Raw genomic sequence first — 23,108 nt, 5'->3', positions numbered from 1 at the left:
TGAGCAAGCAGCCATCAGTGAAAATGGACGTGGCTGTAAACTGGTCATCAGAGATACAGCCGGACTGCATGCCCAGAGCATAACTACACTGGACACACACACACACACACACACACACACACACACACACACACACACACACACACACACACACACACACATGCTCTGACCAGTGCTCATATGTACTAGAGTAGAACTCACATTTGTTGACTCTTTTAAAAATATGTTTAATATATGCTTAATCCCATTTGGAATGGTAATGCTTGAAAGTTCTGTTTTCTCCGATTTTATGCATAGTGGAGAACTTTGGTCATACCAGCTGTAATCCTCTAGATAGAAAGGTCAACTTGGATTTAAATTGAAGCTTATAAACTTGGGAAGTTTTTTGTGTACATTTGAGGCAGTGATATGTATAATAAAATGCTTGAAAATGATCACTTTTGATGACAATTTGTCAGGCGGACAGACATATTTTTGTCTTTTGGGGTATGTTGAGGGTGATATTTGACACCAAAAAGGCAGCAATCCCCAAAATCTTTTTTTGGTAGTTACCCCTATGTGTCAGGATGCACCATGCTAAATTATAGGGTTATATGACCATTTATGTAGCTCCAGTACCTTAATATTCACAATTATGTCATTCCGCCAAAAGCTTTTCCCAAAAAGGGTGTTTTTTGGCTCCTGAGACCAAACGGGGCCGAGTTGGGGGTGGTCATTACCATCTTGTGATGGCTCAAGGTATAAGATAATAGGAAATAATAGTAAAAAAAAGGTAGCAAAAAACATCCTGAGGGGTGGACCTGGCTCCCGGCCTATTGAGAATGAATGAATATCTCAGGTGTTATAATAAGACTTTTTTACATGACTTATGGTCGTGTGCATAATAATGCATTTTCATTGAGTAATATATGTATGTGGAAATGCAGTTTATAGTAATTTTCATCGAGTATTTACCGTAAATATTAATGCGATCGCTGCTGTCAATCCCGTAGTAAACCAGGGACCGAGGGAACTACTGAGTCTACCCACTAACCACGTGACCGCTCTAATCTGGCTTTAACATGGAAGTCAACGGCTGTCGCAACTTTGAGATATCGATGGCTTTGCTGCTGGTCATTGAATGTGAAGTTGACATTTCTTTTCATAAGACAGACCGTAGGCCTAAACTGCACGAATGTATTGTGAAGTCACGAAACTGATCGGAAATCACTGAATGCATTTCGTAAGGTATTGGTATTTCGTGACACATAATTAATTCCGTAAACTGCTGACTCACGAAATGTATACTGTAGCTGCACAAAACTAATTTATGCATTTCGTCCACGGAATGCATTGTGAAGTCACAAAACTGATTTTGTGATTCACATTTTGTCCACGAAATGTGATGTCACTAATGCATTTTGTAAGTTACTACGCTGCTATTTCGTGGACGAAATATTTATTATTTCGACTACAGTGAATACTGCTTAAGCGTTATGTCCATGAAAGGAAAGGTCACCAGTCAGTTTCGTCCACGAAACGACGTGCTCTCTTCAGTGTTTCGTGGACACAATGTAATCTGTTTTGTGTGTTCGTGGACGAAATGCGTTACTGTGTAACATGGTTTCGTAATGAATATATGCTTCTCGTCACACAAAAGGCATCCTGTCCACGAAATGAGGCATGTTACACTTGGCGCCCCATATTAAGAATCTAATGAAAATGTATACAAAAGTTATATTTTAAAGTTTATAAGTCATGCCTTCAGCAATAGAGCATTTTGGTATCATGGCAATAGTATCACTATCACTTACCCTGCTTCAATTCGTCAGTTATCTCCTCTCTTGCTTGATTCATAGCAATTTTATCTGTTTCCACCCCTTGGATTTCCCTTGTCTGTAGGTATTCTCTAGCAAACTGCAAATCACATAATAACAAACACTTTATCAAAATGTTGAATATTTCATTTAAAATCTTTTTAATTTCATTGTTTAATCTGCTTATGTGTGTGGCCAAACTCTATAAACAATTCAGGAATGTGATATAAACATATTATAAGATATACCAGCAATATCAACACCCCACAATTAATGTTGTCTTTTTGGACATTGTGTGGAAGAACTTCGGTGCACCACTTCTGACTATTGTCACTGTGACCCATCTTCTTCAAGAATATTCTAAAAGTTTGAAACAATTTACAAACGGTTAAAGTATATTCAAGACATACAGTATGTTCTGAACATTGTCCTGACAACACCAATTAAGACTGAGAAATGTTACCTCCAGTAATGCAGAACATTCTTCATATAGGATTTTTCTTTCTTTAGAGGATCTATGACGATCAGCTTCTTCTTGGACATGTGGACAATCTAAGAAAAATAGGTTTGGAAGAGTATAAGTACAGTATATTTAAGGCCACCACTCTAGTGTCATTTTATTTGATGGCACAAAGATTTTTCATGAGTAACTTTAAGTTGATTAATGAAGCTAGGCAAATGTAGAACACTTACCACAAGAATCCAGTGGCAATTGAGGCAGACAGGGCATATCCACATATCCTTCTTTGGAATTTTTTTCTTTGTGGACAATGTAATGTAACATTAGCAGGAGTAAATGTATTATAGAAATGAGTACTAACTACCCTTTGATTAATCAAATACCTTCCGCAGTAGTTTATGGTTGCCTCTGAAGATATGCCTTGCAGATGTAGCACGCAAGTGGAATATCCTTCTCCGAAATTGCTACAGAAGTGCAAATGTATGTGAGATGTGCCAAGGTGTGACACAATAATTGAAAGATGTTAGAAAAAGCTGGACATCTATAACTTTTACGTACCTTTTTTTTCAGTAGTTGTTGTATATAGGAATCAACGACCTGTGTAGAAAAATGGATCACGTGTTAATAACAAAGATGCAATGTATGGGAGAGGAGGGTAAGTCCAGCAAGTGAGCTGAAACACCAAACGTATCTTGGAAATATCATCCACAATTTTCTTATGTGCCCCTAATTCTAAATAAAACGTAGCAAAATCCTTCTCACCTTATTTGTGAGCCAGAATTTCATTTGGTCTGCATCAGTGGATGAATTGCTCAATGTCAATCCATTAACAGTTAATCTCCCATGGTCCTTTGCCGTCCCTGAAATTACATATTTACCATGTTAACATACTTTGAAATAGTAAGGCAACACAAGCAGTGTTTTTGGTAACATACCATAAGAAAGATAAATACAAAATACATGGGAGAGGAAATACATCATGTCGAGACATGATGCCGCAGACGCAGTAATATAGAATGAAATGTGGTCAACGAGAAGGGTTGCTCTGGATTTTACAATGGATTGAACATGATTCAAACAACCATAATCAAGGATCAACATTGACAGCCTCTATTTCAAAATATGTGACTGAATTGAAGTTCTGTTCACATTTGGCAAACAATGTGTTTGGCTAATTACAGTTTTTAGGCAGATTTTCAGAAAAGTCTAACACCACTGTGGAATTCGTGTTAACTTGGAAACAGATATGAATTTTGTGTTGAGGTAGTTTTCTTGTAATGTTGAAAGTGAACTCTGCTCTGTCTTCCAAAATATGAGGACAGTCCAGCCAGCACCCACACCCCAATCTGTTGTAGCCTGATTACCATCGACTTTCAAAGGCTCTGCGAGACTTTAGTCTGACCAACAGCCTGTGCTAACACGGTTTCTTGCCAGCGTTGGTTGACCCGCCTCCTTTAAGTGCCTCGACTTGCTACTGGTAGATGTCAGAAAGCGGATTGCCGAGTTTAAACCAATAACAACACTCTTTCCTCTGCCTTGAACACGCCTCTACCCAGCCGTTGGAGCTGCTCAAAGTTGATTGGTTCTCGACCAAAGGGGGCAGTTCCGCAGATTTCGGGAACTCAGAAATCCTTCTCAATGAGCAGTTGACCAGACCAGCAGCAAAAGCCTGAAGGCGTTGCGTCACTGGGAGGGCGTGCCAGGCTAAATCTGTTGTAAGTAGTGGTCTAAGTAGCCAACAGGCCAGAAAGTAAATTGTTAATGCATCAATGCCATGGGCCATGGCTGGCCAAGTGAACTGTGGATTTGGCAAAATTGACAGAATTTACAGGAATTGACAGCATGACAACAAAGTCAGGGGAGATTTGAAAACCAACTGGTCTGGGTAGGGCACCTTTTTCTTCTGCATTGTCTCCGGTTTTGGAAGCAATCGGGATGACCGAGGTTGTTGACAGGATGCCATTGCTGATCTGAGGAGAATGGGGTTTGTGGACTGATGTTCTGCAATATATCAATAATATATAAACATGCAAGTTTAACACTGAATTCACTGTATTCTAACACATGTATAGTTCATAATATGTATTAGAATCTTGAACTCTAGGCACAGACTCCGAAACGTACACACCGAAAACGTTGATGGACTCAGGCCGCAAACTTCAAACTGTTGGAAGGCTATTTAATTATTTAACGCCATTTAATAGAACAATGTGGATTCTTGCAACTTCCATAGAAACAGAGCAGAGACTGTAGGCTATAATGTTCTATTTAGCATTGAGTATTGTTAAGTCACGTTTAATATAACATGGTCAAAAGACATAACGTAGCCGTAACGTTGCTCCACAACTCGAAATAGGTGGGCGGTCACGCACGTAAAGTCACGTCACGGACAGTCAAATCCGATCTGAGTGATCTCAGTCGATTCTTGATACCCAACCCTACTTGTGGGCTGTTAGATGCCAATAATATTGAACATGCTTTGGCCATACATTGCTTATTCAGAAGGACTTTCTCTTCAATGGCTACTCTTCCATTAAATGGGAAAACTACAAGTTACACTTAAGACCACATAAATCAACACTGGCATCTGTGATTATTTAACTGAAAAGAACCTCTTCCCAATGCTCTAACTAACTGTGCGTTCAGACCAAGACCGTCAAAAGCGTCAAGAGCACCGGAAATCATTCATTTTCTATGGAGAGTCGGCGTTACCGGTGTCAAAAGCGTTCTGGGAGTGAGCGTGGCTTCATGAGCTTCACGGGCGTCAAAAAAAAGTTGAGCATCAGTTAACTTCATGGTAATGAGCTATGACACGGTTCGGCGTCAACTAATCAGAATGTCAAACGTCGAGCTATGAGCTTCACCAGCGACTTTGACGCTTTTGACGGTTTCGGTCTGAATGCACAGTAGATATGTATTAGGATCTTGAACTCAATCTAGGCACAGACCACTTTACACACAGAAGTTGATAGACTTACGCGCCAGAGGTGTTAAATGGTTGACAGCCTTTAACTCATTCACTGCCATTGACGTCTTTAAACGTCAATTTAGACACATACCGTCAATTGTGTTTTTCAATGGGGAGGGCTAATGGGTGGGCTTGGGAACGATCTGGCAGAGTTTCAGGCTTGTAAACAGACTGTACTAGCGATCCGAACCGCTAGATGGCAGCAATGCCATTTGGATGATTAGTATCTGCCTGTAGAGCCAACATGCAGAGACATACCGCAAGCTAACATACTGAAGATCGACAACAGTGGATCTAGTTTGCACGTGGTCCAGCGAATAAATATGCTTAGGCCTACTTCTTACATCAAGGATGGAATATTGCTAGACTATAACAACAACTTTGCTAGTGCTAGCTTGCTAAGTCTACCGGCCTGTTCAGAGTCTATAGCGACCATCAGAGTCCTTAGCAACCTGAATTTAAAATTCTATGTGTCAATGTTAATTTCATTTGTCTTGGTTGTCACCTGGGTTGGTGCAACTGCCATTTTATCCAATGCCTCTGTTATTTGCTTGATAGCATTGCAGGGTGCTTGCTCAAGTCTTGAAAGTCTTAAAAGGTATGGAATTTTAAAGTGCCTTTTTCCAGACCTTGAAAAGTTTGGAATTTTGTAGAAAAGTCTTGGAAAAGTCTTGAAGTGTAGCTCATGAAGAACTGATGCAAGTACTCAGACTGAACATGACTGATATACCCTCCACAATTTTGCGACTTTTGAGATTTCATTTTTTTTTCCATTTGCAATCAAAATCCATAATTTCATAGCCTGGAAAACCAGCGCCAACTGCTGGACGGCAAAATGTTTTGCCTGCATTTGGGTCTGGCCTCGGACCATTGAACATTTTGAAAACACTGCCCTGAATCTGGCAGATGGCAACTAAACCAATCACAACGCAGAGATGTGTTTTGAATCAACGCGGGCGGGGCAGAGGGCTCTGGGGCGGGGTTTTGAGGGAGCGTTGGCCTATAGGCACAGACACGGTTTGAAAGACAACGGGTTGTGCTCATCAACAATGTTCCGTTGTATCCATTCATCGAGGCCAGACTAAATTAGACATCCAATCCATTTAGGCTGGTTTATCAGGCTAATAATTTCATGACAGTGAATTTATGTGAATATGGATGATAGATCCAAAATCACTGAGTAATCACGTTTAATAATCGTGATGTCAATATTGAACAAAATAATCGTGATAATGAATCGTGATAGTCCAGAGTTAGAATCAAGGGATGGGGTAGGTCGATCCTGCCATGGGCATCTGAGTGGGTCTTTGGGAGGGAGATGGTCCTGCCATGGGGGTCTCGGTATGGTTGCAATCTGCATTACATCTCATTATACTACTATTATAGAGTAAAAATGATTGCTTGTTGGCAGCCTGACTCTCAAAACTACAAAATGTCGAGGTCTTGAAGAAAAAATTATAAGGTTGGAAAAAGTCTGGAATTTTTAGTTGACAAAAGAGCAAGCACCCTGCATTGTTGTTCTGAGGAGACTGGGGTTTGTGGGCTGCTGTCCTGTTAAATGTCAATAATATTGAACATGCTTTGGCCATACATCGCTTATTAGACATGCAGATTCAGAAGGACTTTCTCTTCAATGGCTACTCTCCCATTAAATGGTAAAACTACAAGTTACACTGAGTGTAACGGGTGCTATTTGGTTAGCTATGCTGTAGAACGTTAGTAAACCTCACTCCCGACGCTTCAAGAGCGCTGCTGGCATGAAAGCTAGTAGCCTGGGCTTTTAGCTGGATTGTTCGCGTGCTCGATTCCCGATCCGAGGTGCTGCTGTTTCGCGGGTTCGAGTCCGGGCGTGTGCAGGGCTGGACCGCGGTGGTTCCACACAACGCAGGTTACAGTAAGACCACATAAATCAACACTGGCATCTGTGATTATTTATCTGAAAAGAACCTCTTCCCAATGCTCTAACTAAGATATGTATTAGGATCTTGAACTCAATCTAGGCACAGACCACTTTACACACAGAAAAAGTTGATAGACTTACGTAACAGAGGTGTTAAATGGTTGACAGCCTTTAACGGGGGTGGATTTGTCGACATACATCACTTTTCCACCTAAACCAATGGGGTCATCTACACACTCCTGGCTGTCCTGCAGATGAAATGTCAGCGTGTCACATACTTTCATTTATTTGAAGAACTTGAATTTAAAATTCTCTGTGTCAAACTGTCAATGTTAATTTAATTTGTCTTGGTTGTCACCTGGGTTGTTGCAATTGCCATTTTATCCAATGCCTCTGTTACTTGCTGGATAGTATTGTTGTTCTGAGAAGACTGGGGCTTGTGGGCTGATGCTCTGTTAAATGCCAATAATATTGAACATGCTTTGGCCACACATCGCTTATTAGACATGCAGATTCAGAAGGACTTTCTCTTCAATGGCTACTCTTCCAATAAATGGTAAAACTACAAGTTTCACTTAAGACCACATGAATCAACACTGGCATCTGTGATTATTTATCTGAAAAGAACCTCTTCCCAATGCTCTAACTAAGATATGTATTAGGATCTTGAACTCAATCTAGGCACAGACCACTTTACACACAGAAAAAGTTGATAGACTTACGTAACAGAGGTGTTAAATGGTTGACAGCCTTTAACGGGGGTGGATTTGTCGACATACATCACTTTTCCACCTAAACCAATGGGGTCATCTACACACTCCTGGCTGTCCTGCAGATGAAATGTCAGCGTGTCACATACTTTCATTTATTTGAAGAACTTGAATTTAAAATTCTCTGTGTCAAACTGTCAATGTTAATTTAATTTGTCTTGGTTGTCACCTGGGTTGTTGCAATTGCCATTTTATCCAATGCCTCTGTTACTTGCTGGATAGTATTGTTGTTCTGAGAAGACTGGGGCTTGTGGGCTGATGCTCTGTTAAATGCCAATAATATTGAACATGCTTTGGCCACACATCGCTTATTAGACATGCAGGTTCAGAAGGACTTTCTCTTCAATGGCTACTCTTCCAATAAATGGTAAAACTACAAGTTTCACTTAAGACCACATGAATCAACACTGGCATCTGTGATTATTTATCTGAAAAGAACCTCTTCCCAATGCTCTAACTAAGATATGTATTAGGATCTTGAACTCAATCTAGGCACAGACCACTTTACACACAGAAAAAGTTGATAGACTTACGTAACAGAGGTGTTAAATGGTTGACAGCCTTTAACGGGGGTGGATTTGTCGACATACATCACTTTTCCACCTAAACCAATGGGGTCATCTACACACTCCTGGCTGTCCTGCAGATGAAATGTCAGCGTGTCACATACTTTCATTTATTTGAAGAACTTGAATTTAAAATTCTCTGTGTCAAACTGTCAATGGTAATTTAATTCGTCTTGGTTGTCACCTGGGTTGTTGCAATTGCCATTTTATCCAATGCCTCTGTTACTTGCTGGATAGTATTGTTGTTCTGAGAAGACTGGGGCTTGTGGGCTGATGCTCTGTTAAATGCCAATAATATTGAACATGCTTTGGCCACACATCGCTTATTAGACATGCAGGTTCAGAAGGACTTTCTCTTCAATGGCTACTCTTCCAATAAATGGTAAAACTACAAGTTTCACTTAAGACCACATGAATCAACACTGGCATCTGTGATTATTTATCTGAAAAGAACCTCTTCCCAATGCTCTAACTAAGATATGTATTAGGATCTTGAGCTCAATCTAGGCACAGACCACTTTACACACAGAAAAAGTTGATAGACTTACGCGCCAGAAGTGTTAAATGGTTGACAGCCTTTAAGGGGGTGGGATTCGTGACCAGAAATCATTGCTCCACATAAATCAGTGGGGTTATCGACACACTTCTGGCTGTCCTGCAGATGAAATGTCAGCGTGTCACATATATTTTCATTTATTTGAAGAATTCTTTGTGCCAGTGTTAATTTCATTTGTCTGGGTTGGTCAACTTACTTGATTTAAGAAGACTTTTATTTATTTTAAAGAGTCCTATTAAGACAAGGTTAATCAATGCACTGGCAGACAAATGATTTTATGAGGCAAGTCTCTTTATACTAAAAACAATACTACAAACTAGATGTTTTGATCTTGATGCAAGTACCCTTCTCATCTTCGTGTGTTGTTACTCGGTCTGACGCACCCACCACTAGCCTAGCTTAGTGCCTCGAGGTGGCAGGCTTCATTAGCTTACACCTCCCAATAGTGACAAAAGAATTCCAACATTTTCCTATTTACATGCAGTGATTTTAGAACCAAGTATTTGCAAAAGGGCTATGTCTCATTTTATATTGTTATTTGTATACAGTACATTGCAACTATATAAATCACAGCATGTAAATAGGAAAAAAATTGTCAATATTGGAAAGGGTAGGCTAATGAAGCCGGCACTTGTGTGTTTTCCTTGATAGTAGTTACCCAACATTGTTAAAACACTTGTACTTTCTAGCATTTCCTTTAAAAAACCTCACTTCCCTTCCATTTTTTAGTCAACAGGCAGAAAAAAAGTCTGACTGCGTCGAACACCCAAGTATGTTTAGCATGCCAATTAGGATAGCCATGTAGCAATATTAATAATAAAGCGTTATGCAGTGCATTTCATTAAATAACTACAATTAACATTATTTCCCTGACACTTTATAGTTAATCATGAAATACTTATATTACTAAGACTGTTGCGATATGAAACTATGCTAGTAGGAACTCAAGAAACCTTACCAGTGGCATGTAAAAGCCGGCGCTGACTATCCTCTACCACGGAACTACTTCTCTATCTCTTCCGGAACATATTTGACAAAACGTAATTTCCGCCACAACATCATATGAAACATGAGAAACTGGTTTATTCACAACAACCTGACAGATGCACGGTATAATTGTTGACTCACCAAATGATATTTCCTGTTTTTGCAGACAACGCAAGTTTACAGTTGTGCAACAAGTCAAGTCAAGTCAAGTCAAGTTTATTTATATAGCGCATTTCATACACAGAGGTCATTCAATGTGCTTTACATAAACAAAAACCAAACAGTAATAGCAGATAAAAGCATAGATGAGCAAAGAGTAATAATAATAATAATAGTAATAATAATAAAATAAAAAATTAAAAGAAAGCAATGAAGAATAATTAACATAAAAGACTTAAGGTGGAATAACTAGAAGACAGGTCTGTTTTTAACAGATAGACTTTGCCAGAGTCTAATTTAGCAAACCAGTGATAGTGATCCTTCTCAAACACCCAGAGCTGTTGCCACTCTTTGGAGATTCGTTGACGTAGGCCCATCTGTGTGCGCACACAATATTTCCTTTCTTACTGGGGAGACCTTAATGTCCAGGGCCGATAGCTCAGCCGTCCCTGACGCTGACTACCACCCAACAAAAACTATCCCCAAACAGGGGCCCTACTCACCTGAATCTCCCTTTGCCCAACCAGGGCAACAGAGATGAGACAAGTGCTCGTGAGCAATGATGTTTGATTTCAAGGGTGATCACTTGCCCACAAATTTCATCTGGACAGTATGGCTTTCAAGCCTTCTGACCTAGATTTAGTATCTTACCTTTTGGCCATTTTCACTTCATTTTCAGATGTGAAGAGCAGCACCTCGTGGACATCTTTTTTTAGGAAGCTAAACAATGACTTTGATATCTCGGATATTCTATAGCAGTGTGAGGCTTGTGTGTATTTCAGTTGTGAGCAGGGAGAACCAAAATGGCATGGAATGTGACAGCACACTTCCTCATTACAACATTTATAGTATGTTCTCAGTTTCTGATACACCACATGTGAGGCAAAAAAATATATCATCAGGTCATGCAGTTTTCCTTTTTGCTTTCATTGGTTTGGATGTTCATGATTGTTCAATCTTATATTAAATGTTGTTGCATAGCCATCCAACAACAACGTTTTGTTTAATAAAAAATGGTGAGTTTTTCCCCAGCCTACTCCAACAACGACTACTAATCCATTGCTTCCATTCAGGGGCGTGTTTCCCAAAGCCATAGTTGCTAACCTGTTAGCAACTTGATTGGCAACGGGAAATAGAATTTCAACCAACTAATTTCTGCTCTCCGCGTTTCCCAAAACAATGCGCCCCAGAGCAGAAATTAGTCACAAAGGCTTATAGATGTACAGTGTACACAGTAAAAGCATAAAGAACAGCACTCAGCCTCCTGCATCCAGATGGTGATACAGAGGTTGCATACAGATCACTCACAAAATGTGATTGTTTCTTCCTTTGGTCATTTCAGACCTTCCCTTATTCATTCATTTCATTGAAATCCATCCATTATTTATCCAAAAGTGAGGTCTGAGTGGGTATAAGTAAGGGTAAGTAAGTATGGGCATCCAACTTGGCTTCCTCTGGTACATTATGGTGATATCACCTGAAAACCTCTCAATATTTTATCCTAAGTGTATTCACTCAACTCAATACAGTATGGTTTGAAACCATTGTTTCAGTGACAGCAAAGTGTTCAGGCATTAGGTCAGATAATTTTTGTTATTTTTATTAGGACACAGTCTTACATAAGAATTAGAGTTTCTGACACAGTAAAGACATTATGTATTATAAAATGTGTGATGCAACCCTAGCGGCGCAGTGCTCTCTTGCGTCTCTTCTTGCTCTGTTTACGTCTTCCCTTTTGTTTTCCTCTTCCTCCTTCTTCCTCATCAGACCCCATAGGCTGGACTCTCTCCTGGGTCAGACAAGTTTCCATGGATACTCCCAGTGGTTCCACACCTAGAAGAGGTGAGAATTTACATGAAGTACCTTTTTCCTTAGTCATACATAGTAATTGCTTTTAATGTTTTATGGAAAGTCCTCGATTTTTGTTGATGCACAGAAAACGGGAAAAAAATGGTTACAGTCTTCATCAGCTGTTTGATACAGCTCAACAGTGAGTGACTCTGCAAGATAATATACACTATAAATCTATTGTGTGTAGGATCTCGTAATATTGGAGCAATGCAGGGGTGTAGCCAGAGGGATGGCTCCAGGTGGCACAGGCCACCCTTGAGATTCAATTGGCCACCCCAGGTGCCACCCCAAAATCCTAGTCTACGATTCGCCATTAACAGTCAAAGGCGAGACCTTTCTTGATGCCCTTGCAGCGCACTAGTTTGAAATATCAGGGTTCAGAAATATAAGCAACAGGCTACTGCTTGCGCTAACACGAAAACATATATTTGCCTATCACATCTGCCAGTGCCCATTTATCTTATTACACACACACAAAACCCAGTATTGCAATTGTGGCATCACATAATGTAGGCACATTTTTATATCTGCCTATTCTACCTACTCAGCCGACACTGTTGTATTGTTATGTTGTATTGTAGATAGTCTACTGCCCTATTGTAATATTGACATTGTGGAAAGTTTATAGCTTAGGCCAGTGTTTCTTATCTGGTGGGTTGGAACCCAAAAGTGGGTTGTGGTACTGATCTGAGTGATGGGTCGCGAAGCTTGTGGCTGAAAAGAAATTAAAAATCGCCAATTTAAAATGCTACCTGATCAGATCTATCATTTGTCCGTTATTTTGATAAACTTTATTCGTAGCCTATGTCAGTCATTGCCATGGCATGGACAATGTTTATGTGACAGGTCATGTTAGATATAATGTTAGAGAGCTATAAAAGTATGTGTAATTTTAAGATATCATGTGAAACGCAAGTTGGCTGCAACCCTTAATACTTGAATTAAGATAGAATATTATTAACTTAAATTGAGGACAAAATAAGACAGTGTGGGGTGCACATGAGAGCATAAAACCATCCAAACTAAAGTGCCTCTTGGAAACAACGCACCCCTGTTAAAGACAAACCTGTCGAGTAGTACTTTGAAAGGTAATATCAGCAGTTAAAGACTTCACAAATGTAATTAAATGCCAAACATCTGCATTTTCCAAACAAAGGCACTGCGTGTCTTATAGGCTACCTCACCATATTCGTTGGCCTGAATGCTAAATATATACAGTACTGTATAGTTGGTCACAACTTTATGAACTTGTGAAATTATAGGTTCCAAAACCAGACCAGTTAAGAACCACTGGCAAAACAAAACATTTCACACTTCCACTTTTGCTCAAATGGCCTAATTTCTGAACAGGTTTTGTTCAGAGTTGAAAATGAGCTGAAAACTGTATTTGACATTTTATCCAATTACAAAGACATTTGATGTGAGAGTATGGTCTTAGTCCTTCTTTGTCCTTCAATTTATGAGTATGGTGCTTGGTGCATGGTTTCACTCATGCATGTGTGCTAATTTAACAACTTGAGCCTGTTTCTGTTTACTGTATCTAGATGCCACCCTTGAATTAACCAGTGCCCCACTAGGGCCACCCATTTTACAAATCTCTAGAATCCACTGGAGCAATGCATGTAGTAATTAAAGGAATAAGACACCCAAACATGAAATCTCAGTCTCAGCTAGTCTTTAATTGGGAGCAGCGTTTTTAGCTTTAGCTTAGCACAGTTGCTGTAAATGAAGGGTGTCAGCTAGCATGTCCTCCAAAAAAAGTGACTGAGACATCTAATTTTTTTTCTAAATATATCTTGGGAGACGTGTGTTTAGAATGAGTACGAATCATAATGCAAAATCAAACGAGGCTATTACCTGAGCAGATATTTACTTGGAACTATATTCGGCCTCATCACAGGCGAAGCACCGCTAGATAGGCGCAAAGTTCTCACGTAGCACTTGAAAACTCCTAAACTTTCTAGATTCGACTGGAACTTCACGGGATGGGATTCAGGTGCTGCTGTGTGAGAACTTTGCGCCTATATGGCGCAAAGGTATATGGTATACACTAATCCAGCGCGAACTTTATGGGCGCTGCCATCTTGAATATCGCCATTACTGCGTGCCTGCGAGTGTGACGAGTGACACTTGTCTGTGCTTTTCAATGAAAGCATCCTGTCAGAGAATGTCTAACAAGAGGACTGCTAATGAATGAAAATGTCAGGTGAAAGGGAACATTGGATCAATGATGTCAGACTGTACCAAAACTTACCAATGAAGGTAATTTATTAACACCATAAGGTATTAAGACGTGTATTAATGACAGCTAACTTCTGCAACAGCCGCCTATGGAACCAACGGGCTAATTTCTTAGCAGCCAGGCACGCAGTAATGGCGGTTTTGTGTTACTTCCGTGTTTCGCTGGATTAGTGTATACATAGCTAAATGGATTAAAAACATGCAGACAACATTGGACAGCGTGGGACACAGTTAGGGACAAGATTCAGAAAATGTCTGACCTTTGAAAATTATACAGGAGGCCTCAGGGTGTTGTTTGGAACGTCACAATGCAATAGTAATATTCTCACAATATTTGCGTACAATATTTGCAGAATTAGTGTAGTTAGAATGTTTAATAAATTATCCTCTTACCACCAGTAGGGTTCAAGCTGGGAAGAGTAGGAGCCGGACCTCCAACACGGCCCCTCATGGGGGGAGCAGTAGCGGGGCTGGGGCTGGGGAGCTCAGGAACTGCCCGCATGCCGTCCATTTCCTCACTCTCAAGCACACTCTGACTCACAGTCACTGCAGAGCATAAATCATTCGTTTTTAAAGTCATCATAAATCTTATGAATATAGATTTGGGGATCAACTGATGCGACTTCGGTTGTCTGTGAGTTAGACTTACCATCATTGCAAGGTTCTGGCAAGGGCCTAGTGGCTCTGTGATGCCGTAAAAGTGGACAGAAATTAGACATCGAGTTAGTCACTTTCTGTGGACGGCAGTGTTTTATGGCAGCCGGTTCACATTGTTAGAAGCAAAGTGTATGCAGTACATAGGTATGTAATGTTATAACAAATTAAAGGTGATATCTACTCTTTATACATTAATGACACACAGTTAATCTATCGGTTTTGACATATTTATCTTAAACGAACATTTGTTCATGCTTAGAGACAACTACTGTAATACCAGCTGATAACAAATAATACCATGTCTCCTAATGCTCGCTACTAGTATTGTTAAAATCTTGTTCATTGCTGAAAAAAGTAAATAAACTTACAAGACAGGGATGTGAAATGGATGACACCTCAAGAGGGGGAAGGATATGTCCCCATACACGATTATGGCATTGAAGCCATACGGATTATCCACACACGGCTGTGGTGGCACCTGCAGACATTAGACATAATGTTTGGGGGGTTAAATAGCTCCTTAATGAAGCAGTGTCAACCTAAAGAATATCAGAATAAGTATTCATATTGTGCTTATTGATCCAGTGACAGTCAAGTCATGGTTTCCGTTGATAAATGTAAAAGCCATACACTGAGATTTTGTTCATGTTGAATGAAGCTGTTGCCATAATACACCACGTCCGGCCTTTGGCTGTCCACAGGGGCCTGTGTTAGAAACAAATCACAGTTAGCACACACAGGAATTCCTCTTAGATTGCAGCATTGTTACAGTATCTGAGAATCAACTTCTACACAGTTCTTTGCAGAAGTATGCTGTTTCAGTTGTGGAAAGGCAAGCATATTTGAAACGATGGGGTTTTTTGTGGCGGTTTGTTTTACTTTTTCGCCACGTAGACAATTACTCAACATTGTTACAAAGGTTGCTCATCATTTCCTTCTTGTTTTTTGGCATACAGTCAAAACCAAGAGAAAGAAATGTCTGATAATGTGGAACATCTAAGTATGCGTCCATGCTAAATGTGCTAAACACTTCGGAAGAGCAAGCGTACATTACGGAGTTGAGCAAACTATGCATTTGATAAGATGGCAATGGAATATTGAAGGACATAACATGATATGTAATCATCATAAGCATAATATATTAGGACTATTAAAATATTGAGGTATTTTCCAACGATTACCGTCTCTTCATTTGAGATTGCCATATTGTTATTTGTAGAAGTCGTTGACACGTTGCAAAAGCGGAACCACTACCTTAACGCTTCCGGAGCACATTACGTTAAAAGTCCCACTATGACTTTTAACGTGAGATCAAACCAACGCTGGATAAGAAATGACCAATTCACTCACAATTTAAAAATAAAGACATTTTAAACATTTAATGCAACTTACCACACGATATGTCCAGCTCGAGCATTCCAAATAGCTCTGTCACTGCTGCCGATGTTTGGGTGTGATCTGTTTTGAAGCAGGAAGATCAAGATCAAGATCAAGATAATTATAGCATGTGGGACTAAACACAGCTCCCACACATTTTAACCATTTCACCGCCCTAGTCCACAGAACACAATGCTCTTAAAGCAAAAACTATTAATTAACAGATATTAATGTATGTGTGAATTTGACAAAAAGTATATTGGATTGACATATCCTCAGACTTTAAGGTGCCTCTCATGTACAGTAATATAACAATCTGTGTCTTTTTACCTAGCCATGTTTTAGATGATCCATCCAGTGATCCATTGTCAATCTCTGTCATTGTTTTTCGTTTTTGATAATGATAAAAAAAGAAAAAAACTTCTACTCATTGAAATCCCACTCGAATATTTCCTCACTGTGACCAAGAATGATAGTCACTGGGTATGTCACTCCAGTTATACGAGTATGGGCTCCTCCCTTGAAGTACTGCAGCCGTTGTGAGGAATTTGCATACACTGCCTGCCTCTTTGTCGTACAGCCAAGTTTGAGGGGTTAGAGAATGGAGCCCATACTCTTATAACCGGAGCTACATACCCAGTAGCTATTGTTATACGTTACATGAGCTCCGCCCTCTTACACAAGGGTGTGTTTCAACTGGTCCACAAGTGTTATTAATCTTATATTAATCTTACATTAAGAGCAACAAATCTTTTGGTATTTTTTTTTTCTTCTTAAATGAACCACAATTGCTTTTCGAGAAAGCACTATATAAAACTCTTCATACTGAAAAAAATATCAACTAGATTTTGATCTAGATATACAGCGCCCTCCACAATTATTGGGACCCCTGGTTAAGATGTGTTAAAAGCCTTAAAATAAATTAAAAACAAATTGTGGAAGCATACTCTCACACTGAAAATTGTTGAAAAATGTAAGCTTCAACTGAAGTGAATTTTAAGGTGGGAAAAAAAATCCCTGACTGAGAAATAATTATTCTTCATAAAATCACCTGTTCCACAATTATTGGCACCCCTAACAATTCCTAGGAAATAAATGTAATTAAAGTATTTCTGTAATTTCTGTCATTTCTACAGTAGTTTACAAAGTCGATCAGAGTATGTAGGAACATGGTAATTCTTAACATCCTGTTTCCCTGGGCTATAAATATGACGTGACACAGAGGTCATTTCTCTTCAACATGGGAAAGACAAAGGAACACACTGTTCAAGTAAGGCAGATATGTGTCGACCTTCACAAGTAAGGCAATGGCTACAAGAAAATAGCCACTCGCACACCTGCCCATATCTATGGTCAGAGGAATCGTTAAGAAGTTTAAAACAACTGGAACTGTGGTAAACAAGCCTGGAAGAGGACGCAAGTTTATTTTGCCACCATGCACAGTGAGGAGGATGGTAAGAGAAATAAAAAATTCTCCAAAACTCACTGTTAGAGAATTGCATCAAATGGTTGCATCTTGGGGTCACAAAGTCTCCAAAACAACCATCAGGCGCTATCTACATGCCAACAAGTTGTTTGGGAGGCATGCACGGAAAAAAGCCTTTCTCACTGAAAATCATAAGCACAAACGTCTAAAGCGGTACTGGGCCTTCAACTGGGACCGTGTGCTTTGGTCAGATGAGACAAAGTTAGTGCTTTTTGGCAACAAACAGTCTAAGTGGGTCTGGCGTAACAAAAAGATGAGTATGCAGAACAGCACCTCATGCCCACTGTGAAGTATGGGGGAGGATCGGTGATGCTGTGGGCCTGTTTCTCTTCCAAAGGGCCTGGGAACCTTGTTAGGGTGCATGGCATCATGAATGCTTTGAAATACCAGGACATTTTAAATCAAAATCTAGTGGCCTCTGCCCGAAATAAGATGGGTCGTCACTGGGTCTTTCAGCAAGATAATGACCCTAAACATATGGCCAAGTCTACACAGAAATGGTTCACCAGACACCGTATCAAGCTCCTACCATGGTCATCTCAGTTCCCAGACCTCAACCCCATTGAAAACCTGTGGGGTGAGCTGAAGAGGAGAGTGCAGAGGAGAGAACCCAGGTCGTTGGATGATTTGGAGATTTTGTGCGAAGAGGAATGGTCGAAGATCCCTCTTTCTGTTTTCTCTAATCTTGTGAAACATTATAAAACAAGATTAGGTGCTGTTTTTTTTAGCAAAAGGGGTTTTTACAAAGCATTAACATCAGGGGTGCCAATAATTGTGGCACACATGATTTGATGTAAAATAATTATTTCTTAATGTGGGATTTTTTTCCTTCTAAATAAATGCACTTGTATTAAAGGTTGGATTTTACGCTTTTTTTCATTGTGGTCCTATATTATTTGGAAAAAAAAAATATTTATTAGAAGCTTAAGAACACATCTTAACCAGGGGTTACACCACTGTAAGATTAGTAATACTTGGTTAGATTTTATTACCGGTAGATAGGGCTGTAGTCAAGACCACCTTTGTCGAGTCCAAGACAAGTCCAAGACCAGGACCGGTCGAGACCAAGTCAAGACCGAGTCCAAAGAGGTTCAAGTCGGCCACTGGTCTTGCCATATTTGGCAAGACCAGTGGCCGAGACCGAGACAAGTCCAAGTCAGATACCAGCGAGTCCGAGACCATAAAAAAACGGACTCGAGTCCGGACAGCCCTGCCGGTAGATGTTTTTGCAGGGTGCTGAATGAGCCTTTTCAGAGGGAGCAGGGGCCGGTACAAACCTAGAGTTCCTGAAGAGTCCAGACTGAGGTCATCCCTCGACAAAATGCTTGCGACGGGAGATGTACAGTGTACACAGTAGAAATAAATTAAGTAACAACCACATTACCTGGTTAAGCTTTATATGTATTTTCAAATTATCTCTGTATATCAACCAAAGTAATCAGACACAATCATCTTAACTTTTTTTAGTCACTCCAGAAAACTTCCAAATACATGAGTTTCTCTATTTGCAGTGGGGTCTGTAGTCTCTCATCTTAGGCACTCACACGCCTTCATATGCATTCCTGCGAACGCTGTGAGGTTTTAGGGCTGTCTCACTGCCAAATTGTGAAGTGCTTGAGGGCTCGCTCGCACCCTTTTTGAGCCCTTTCCCCAAATCAGCATTTGTGAACTCTTTACTCAAGAGAATTACCTACAATTCATAGCGTTATGGAGTGAAACATGAGCTTAGCCTACGTTGTCAATTTACAGTAATGACAGGTTGTAGGTGCAGTCCCATCCCTGGCAAAGTTGATCACTTACAACTGATGTCGATTAAGTGTGTGAGGGTTCAAGGTTTAGGGGAGAGATTAGGATTCAGCCATTTTCTCCCACAGGTGAGTTGCGCACCAGTCACTTTCTGGTTTGAGCCTTTAAAAGCGCTTCAGAACAGCCCAGTCACTACAGAATAGACACTACACTGCATTATACTGATTACTTACATGTTTATTTTGTAAATCCAACACCACTACTGACTTACACATTTTTGTTTGTGAACTATCTCCTGTATTTTATTTGACAAATTTGACAGCAGTTGGCCTACATTTCAAATCATAGCCTTCTTTTTCTTTATCGCCATGGCGGTACGCATTTGGAAGAAAGAATAACGTTTGTGAACCCTTTTGTTTTGTTTCCAGCATAAATGCAAAGTAACAACGGGTCATGTGAGCATTTGATTGACAGAGGTCACGAGTGCAGTTGGTTGGTTTGGAGTGATCAAAGGCTGGGGCATGATTAAAAAATTGAATTTGTCTAGACTGATTAATGTTAGGTTAGATTCCCTTGCCTCATAATGTTACATACTCTATTTGGCAAAGAATGGAATAGTCCACTCTGAAAAGAATAGCAACCCTCACCTATTGCAAAGAAGACCACATGTCCTAATGTTAGCACTCACTGGTAGTTCTACCAGAAAGATTCAATAGACAGAATTAAAAGCAGATAGCAATTTAATTTGAGAAAGAATAGCTTTGATACAAGTATATGAAAGAGTTCTGAATAAACAACAATCCTTGGCATAGGCCCAGTCTCTGATCCGTCCTGTGATGAGTGGATCTCAATTCCTGCCGATGGTAGAGGCAGGGGCGAGGAGCCTGCCCCCCATGCATCGAGCCGGGGACCAAGTGGTGGTGGTGGCTAAAAGGGAGAAGATGCAGCTGGCATACTGCGGCTGACGGCACATGGACTGCTAGCGGTGCTGGCTAGAGGCGTGGTGGAGGGAGCATCAAAATCGGCATACTGAGTAGCAGAGAGAAGTGTTAGATGGAGCAGAAGAACACCCACTGATTGAATGAATGAATGTTGCTGGGTTTTCCCCGAAAATACAAGCAAAGGCTGTGATTGGTTCTATGAATGAATGGGTGGAGTAAGAAAGCTACACTACAAGTCAGTCCCAGTAGAACTTTCACTTAAGATATAATTTACTATTAGGATTTAATCCCTCTCCTCATGGGAGGCAGACATCAGGTACTCAGTGCTGAAAAGTATTGGGGTAAACTTACAAGACATCATCTTGAGGGGGAAGGATCTATCCTCAATCACCATTACTGCACCGACAGCTTTGGGGTTATCCATACATTGCTGTGGAATCTGCAGATAACAGTGATATATCGACCAGTCATACCAAAACAGTCATACCTGTATAACAACTGAGTGTTTAATAGCTTCATAGTTAAAAACAGCTCAAGAGTAAAGCCCTCTTACTCCAGAAGACTTGATAAGATTTGGGAAAGATTCTTGAAAGATTGTAGTCTTTTGAGTAAAGCTTGCATTAGTTAAAAGACTTTAAATTGATTGAATGCCCAGGTGTTGTTATGAACAAATCTTGATTATTAAGTCTTCTTGAGCATTAATATTAGCATTGTTCCTGTGAAAAACATACAGTGAGATGACTCTTCTGGAGGGGGAAGGATCGGTCTTCGATCACCAATACTGCATTGACAGCCCATGGGTCATCCACACATTGCCTTGCAACCTGCTGATAACAGTAAAATAATAGCTTCTAACTTCTTAAAACTGGCTTGAGAGTAGGTCTATATATTCTTATAATGTCTAGTTCCTGTGATAAACATGCATTGAAATGTAGGCCGGAAATCATCACCATAACCACCTTAAACTGCCTGAAGTGCCTGTTTGGAACATTATGATTAGCACAAAGGAGAAACAGCTCTACACCATGCTATTGCTATTCTGTTGATGCAACGGAAACGCTTTTAAGCTAACATGTTTTACTTGTCCTATTTTGTCTTATTCAGCATTGTTCATCAGTTGTGATCACCAGGTCCTTTGTTAGCTATTCTCGCTTCCCTTTTCAGTTTGGAGTCCATGGGAAAGCCTAAATTTGGGAAGTCCTACGACTAAATGCTGACTACTAGCATGCTAAATTTAACGACACCGCGTGACCGCATGGAGAGAGTGACATAAGCAGATTTGCACAGCGCATTAGATAAAATTGGGTAAAAAAGAGGTAATATTATGTTACTTTATCATCGCTGTCTATATAAAGTATACATTTGCTATAATCTGTAAATATAAAGTGTCAGTTTTACCGTTCTATGCTCTGCACATGGCTCCGCCATGTTGTATAACTTTCGCTTTGTGTAGCACAACACTGACGTCACTACCACTTCGAAACATTAAACAACTGAAAATACACTTACATTTCCTTTCTAATGCCCCTGATAATACTGTATATAAAAGTTCTTAATACAAGTAAACAGGTCCTTCATTTGCAAGTGAACACCATTCATTTTACTTTGATTTTTGCCTGACCCTTAATTTACTTTTTAAAGTAGACTGCATAAATTGGGTAAAAAGGGATTATTAAGTCAATATCTACTGTACATGCGATCTATGGGGTTTAAAGTGTCTTTATGCAGATAACCTACTGTAGGTTATTGTTACCCTTTATTTTTAAATCAAGTTTAAGTAATAAAATAAAATAAAGTATGTGAGCATTTCAGCAGGGGGGATGGCCCATTAAAAATGTGCCTTTTTAGATTAAGTAAATTAAGAGATTCTGTTTTGTAGTGTACAGTACGTAACATAAAATTGCTTAAATACATAAAGAATCTACCTCAATTTTTAAAAACATTTCGGCTTACCCTACCCCTGAAAGTCATCTTTCCTCACACTGCATCATTAAAGGTCTTGACAATTAATATACAGAAAGAATGTCAATATTATTATGACTATTATATATAACTGTTACCACTCTCAACTCCTTTTTGTGTAGATCACCTCACTAAATCAACAGTGTAACCAAACATCTATTAGTACAGGGGTATTGGTACAGTTTTATGACAGACATAAAGACATGTATAAAAATGGACTCACCTAACACTATTTCCCATTCAAGAATGCCAGACACCCCAGAACCATCAAAGCCCACTTTATAGACACTTGACAAGAGTTACAAAACTCCTTGTCTGTGAAGACTCACATTCCCTATGTTGAGGACTCGCATAAACTAGTGTGTCCTGTTGTGAAACAGGGAGGGTCAAGAAGATATTTACTGAATGTTGCAATTTAAGGCTAAGTTCATCATAACATTATCAGGAACAAAGGTTTGTAATACTTAAACAGACCTAGACCACAGACCACAGCTGACCACTGAAATATTTCCATAACGCTGACAGTATATCTACATTTTCTCTTATTTGATGAATATGTTCGGTGTATTTTGAGATGACCATGTCTACTGATATAATGGTCACATCTTGCCAAGTCACAGGTGCTTGTGAATTAAATATGCACAATTTTGCAGGATTTTGTTTTTGCTCAATCCATCCAGAAAGA

The 23,108-nt window shown here is 39.8% G+C and overlaps 1 protein-coding gene and 1 long non-coding RNA gene across 3 annotated transcripts; both read right to left on the bottom strand.

Moving 5' to 3' along the window:
* Positions 1-2,255: 2,255 nt before the first annotated feature.
* LOC134099141 (uncharacterized) lies at positions 2,256-8,510 on the bottom strand. The gene is made up of 8 exons (XM_062551932.1): positions 8,428-8,510; positions 8,064-8,157; positions 7,847-7,953; positions 7,483-7,576; positions 7,266-7,372; positions 4,151-4,257; positions 3,019-3,116; positions 2,256-2,348 (listed from the first exon to the last, which is right to left on the bottom strand). The coding sequence occupies exons 1-8, from the start codon at positions 8,484-8,486 to the stop codon at positions 2,256-2,258; spliced, it is 759 nt and encodes a 252-aa protein (XP_062407916.1). The 5' UTR covers positions 8,487-8,510.
* An 11,732-nt stretch (positions 8,511-20,242) lies between these two features.
* Positions 20,243-22,748, bottom strand: LOC134100161 (uncharacterized). Of its 2 annotated transcripts, none has more exons than XR_009941215.1 (4): positions 22,647-22,748; positions 21,193-21,285; positions 20,813-20,900; positions 20,243-20,549 (listed from the first exon to the last, which is right to left on the bottom strand). It is a non-coding gene; the product is annotated as an uncharacterized LOC134100161 (long non-coding RNA). The 2 variants fall into 2 exon arrangements; XR_009941214.1 differs by having other exon boundaries at positions 21,193-21,288; positions 22,647-22,740.
* Positions 22,749-23,108: the final 360 nt, after the last annotated feature.

This window comes from Sardina pilchardus, chromosome 13, assembly GCF_963854185.1.
Source record: "Sardina pilchardus chromosome 13, fSarPil1.1, whole genome shotgun sequence".
Classification (NCBI taxonomy): Eukaryota; Metazoa; Chordata; class Actinopteri; order Clupeiformes; family Clupeidae; genus Sardina; species Sardina pilchardus.
Note: the sequence above shows the minus strand (reverse complement) of the source record. Positions and strands in the feature narration are given on the sequence as shown.

Coding starts and splice junctions, on each gene's coding strand:
- LOC134099141 (XM_062551932.1), bottom strand. CDS start 8,486: ATGTATGTCGACAAATCCACCCCCGTTAAAGGCTGTCAACCATTTAAC. Junction 7,577..7,846: donor CCATTTAACACCTCTGTTAC/GTAAGTCTATCA, acceptor GGCATTTAACAG/AGCATCAGCCCACAAGCCCC. Junction 3,117..4,150: donor AGACAATGCAGAAGAAAAAG/GTGCCCTACCCA, acceptor ATGTAATTTCAG/GGACGGCAAAGGACCATGGG.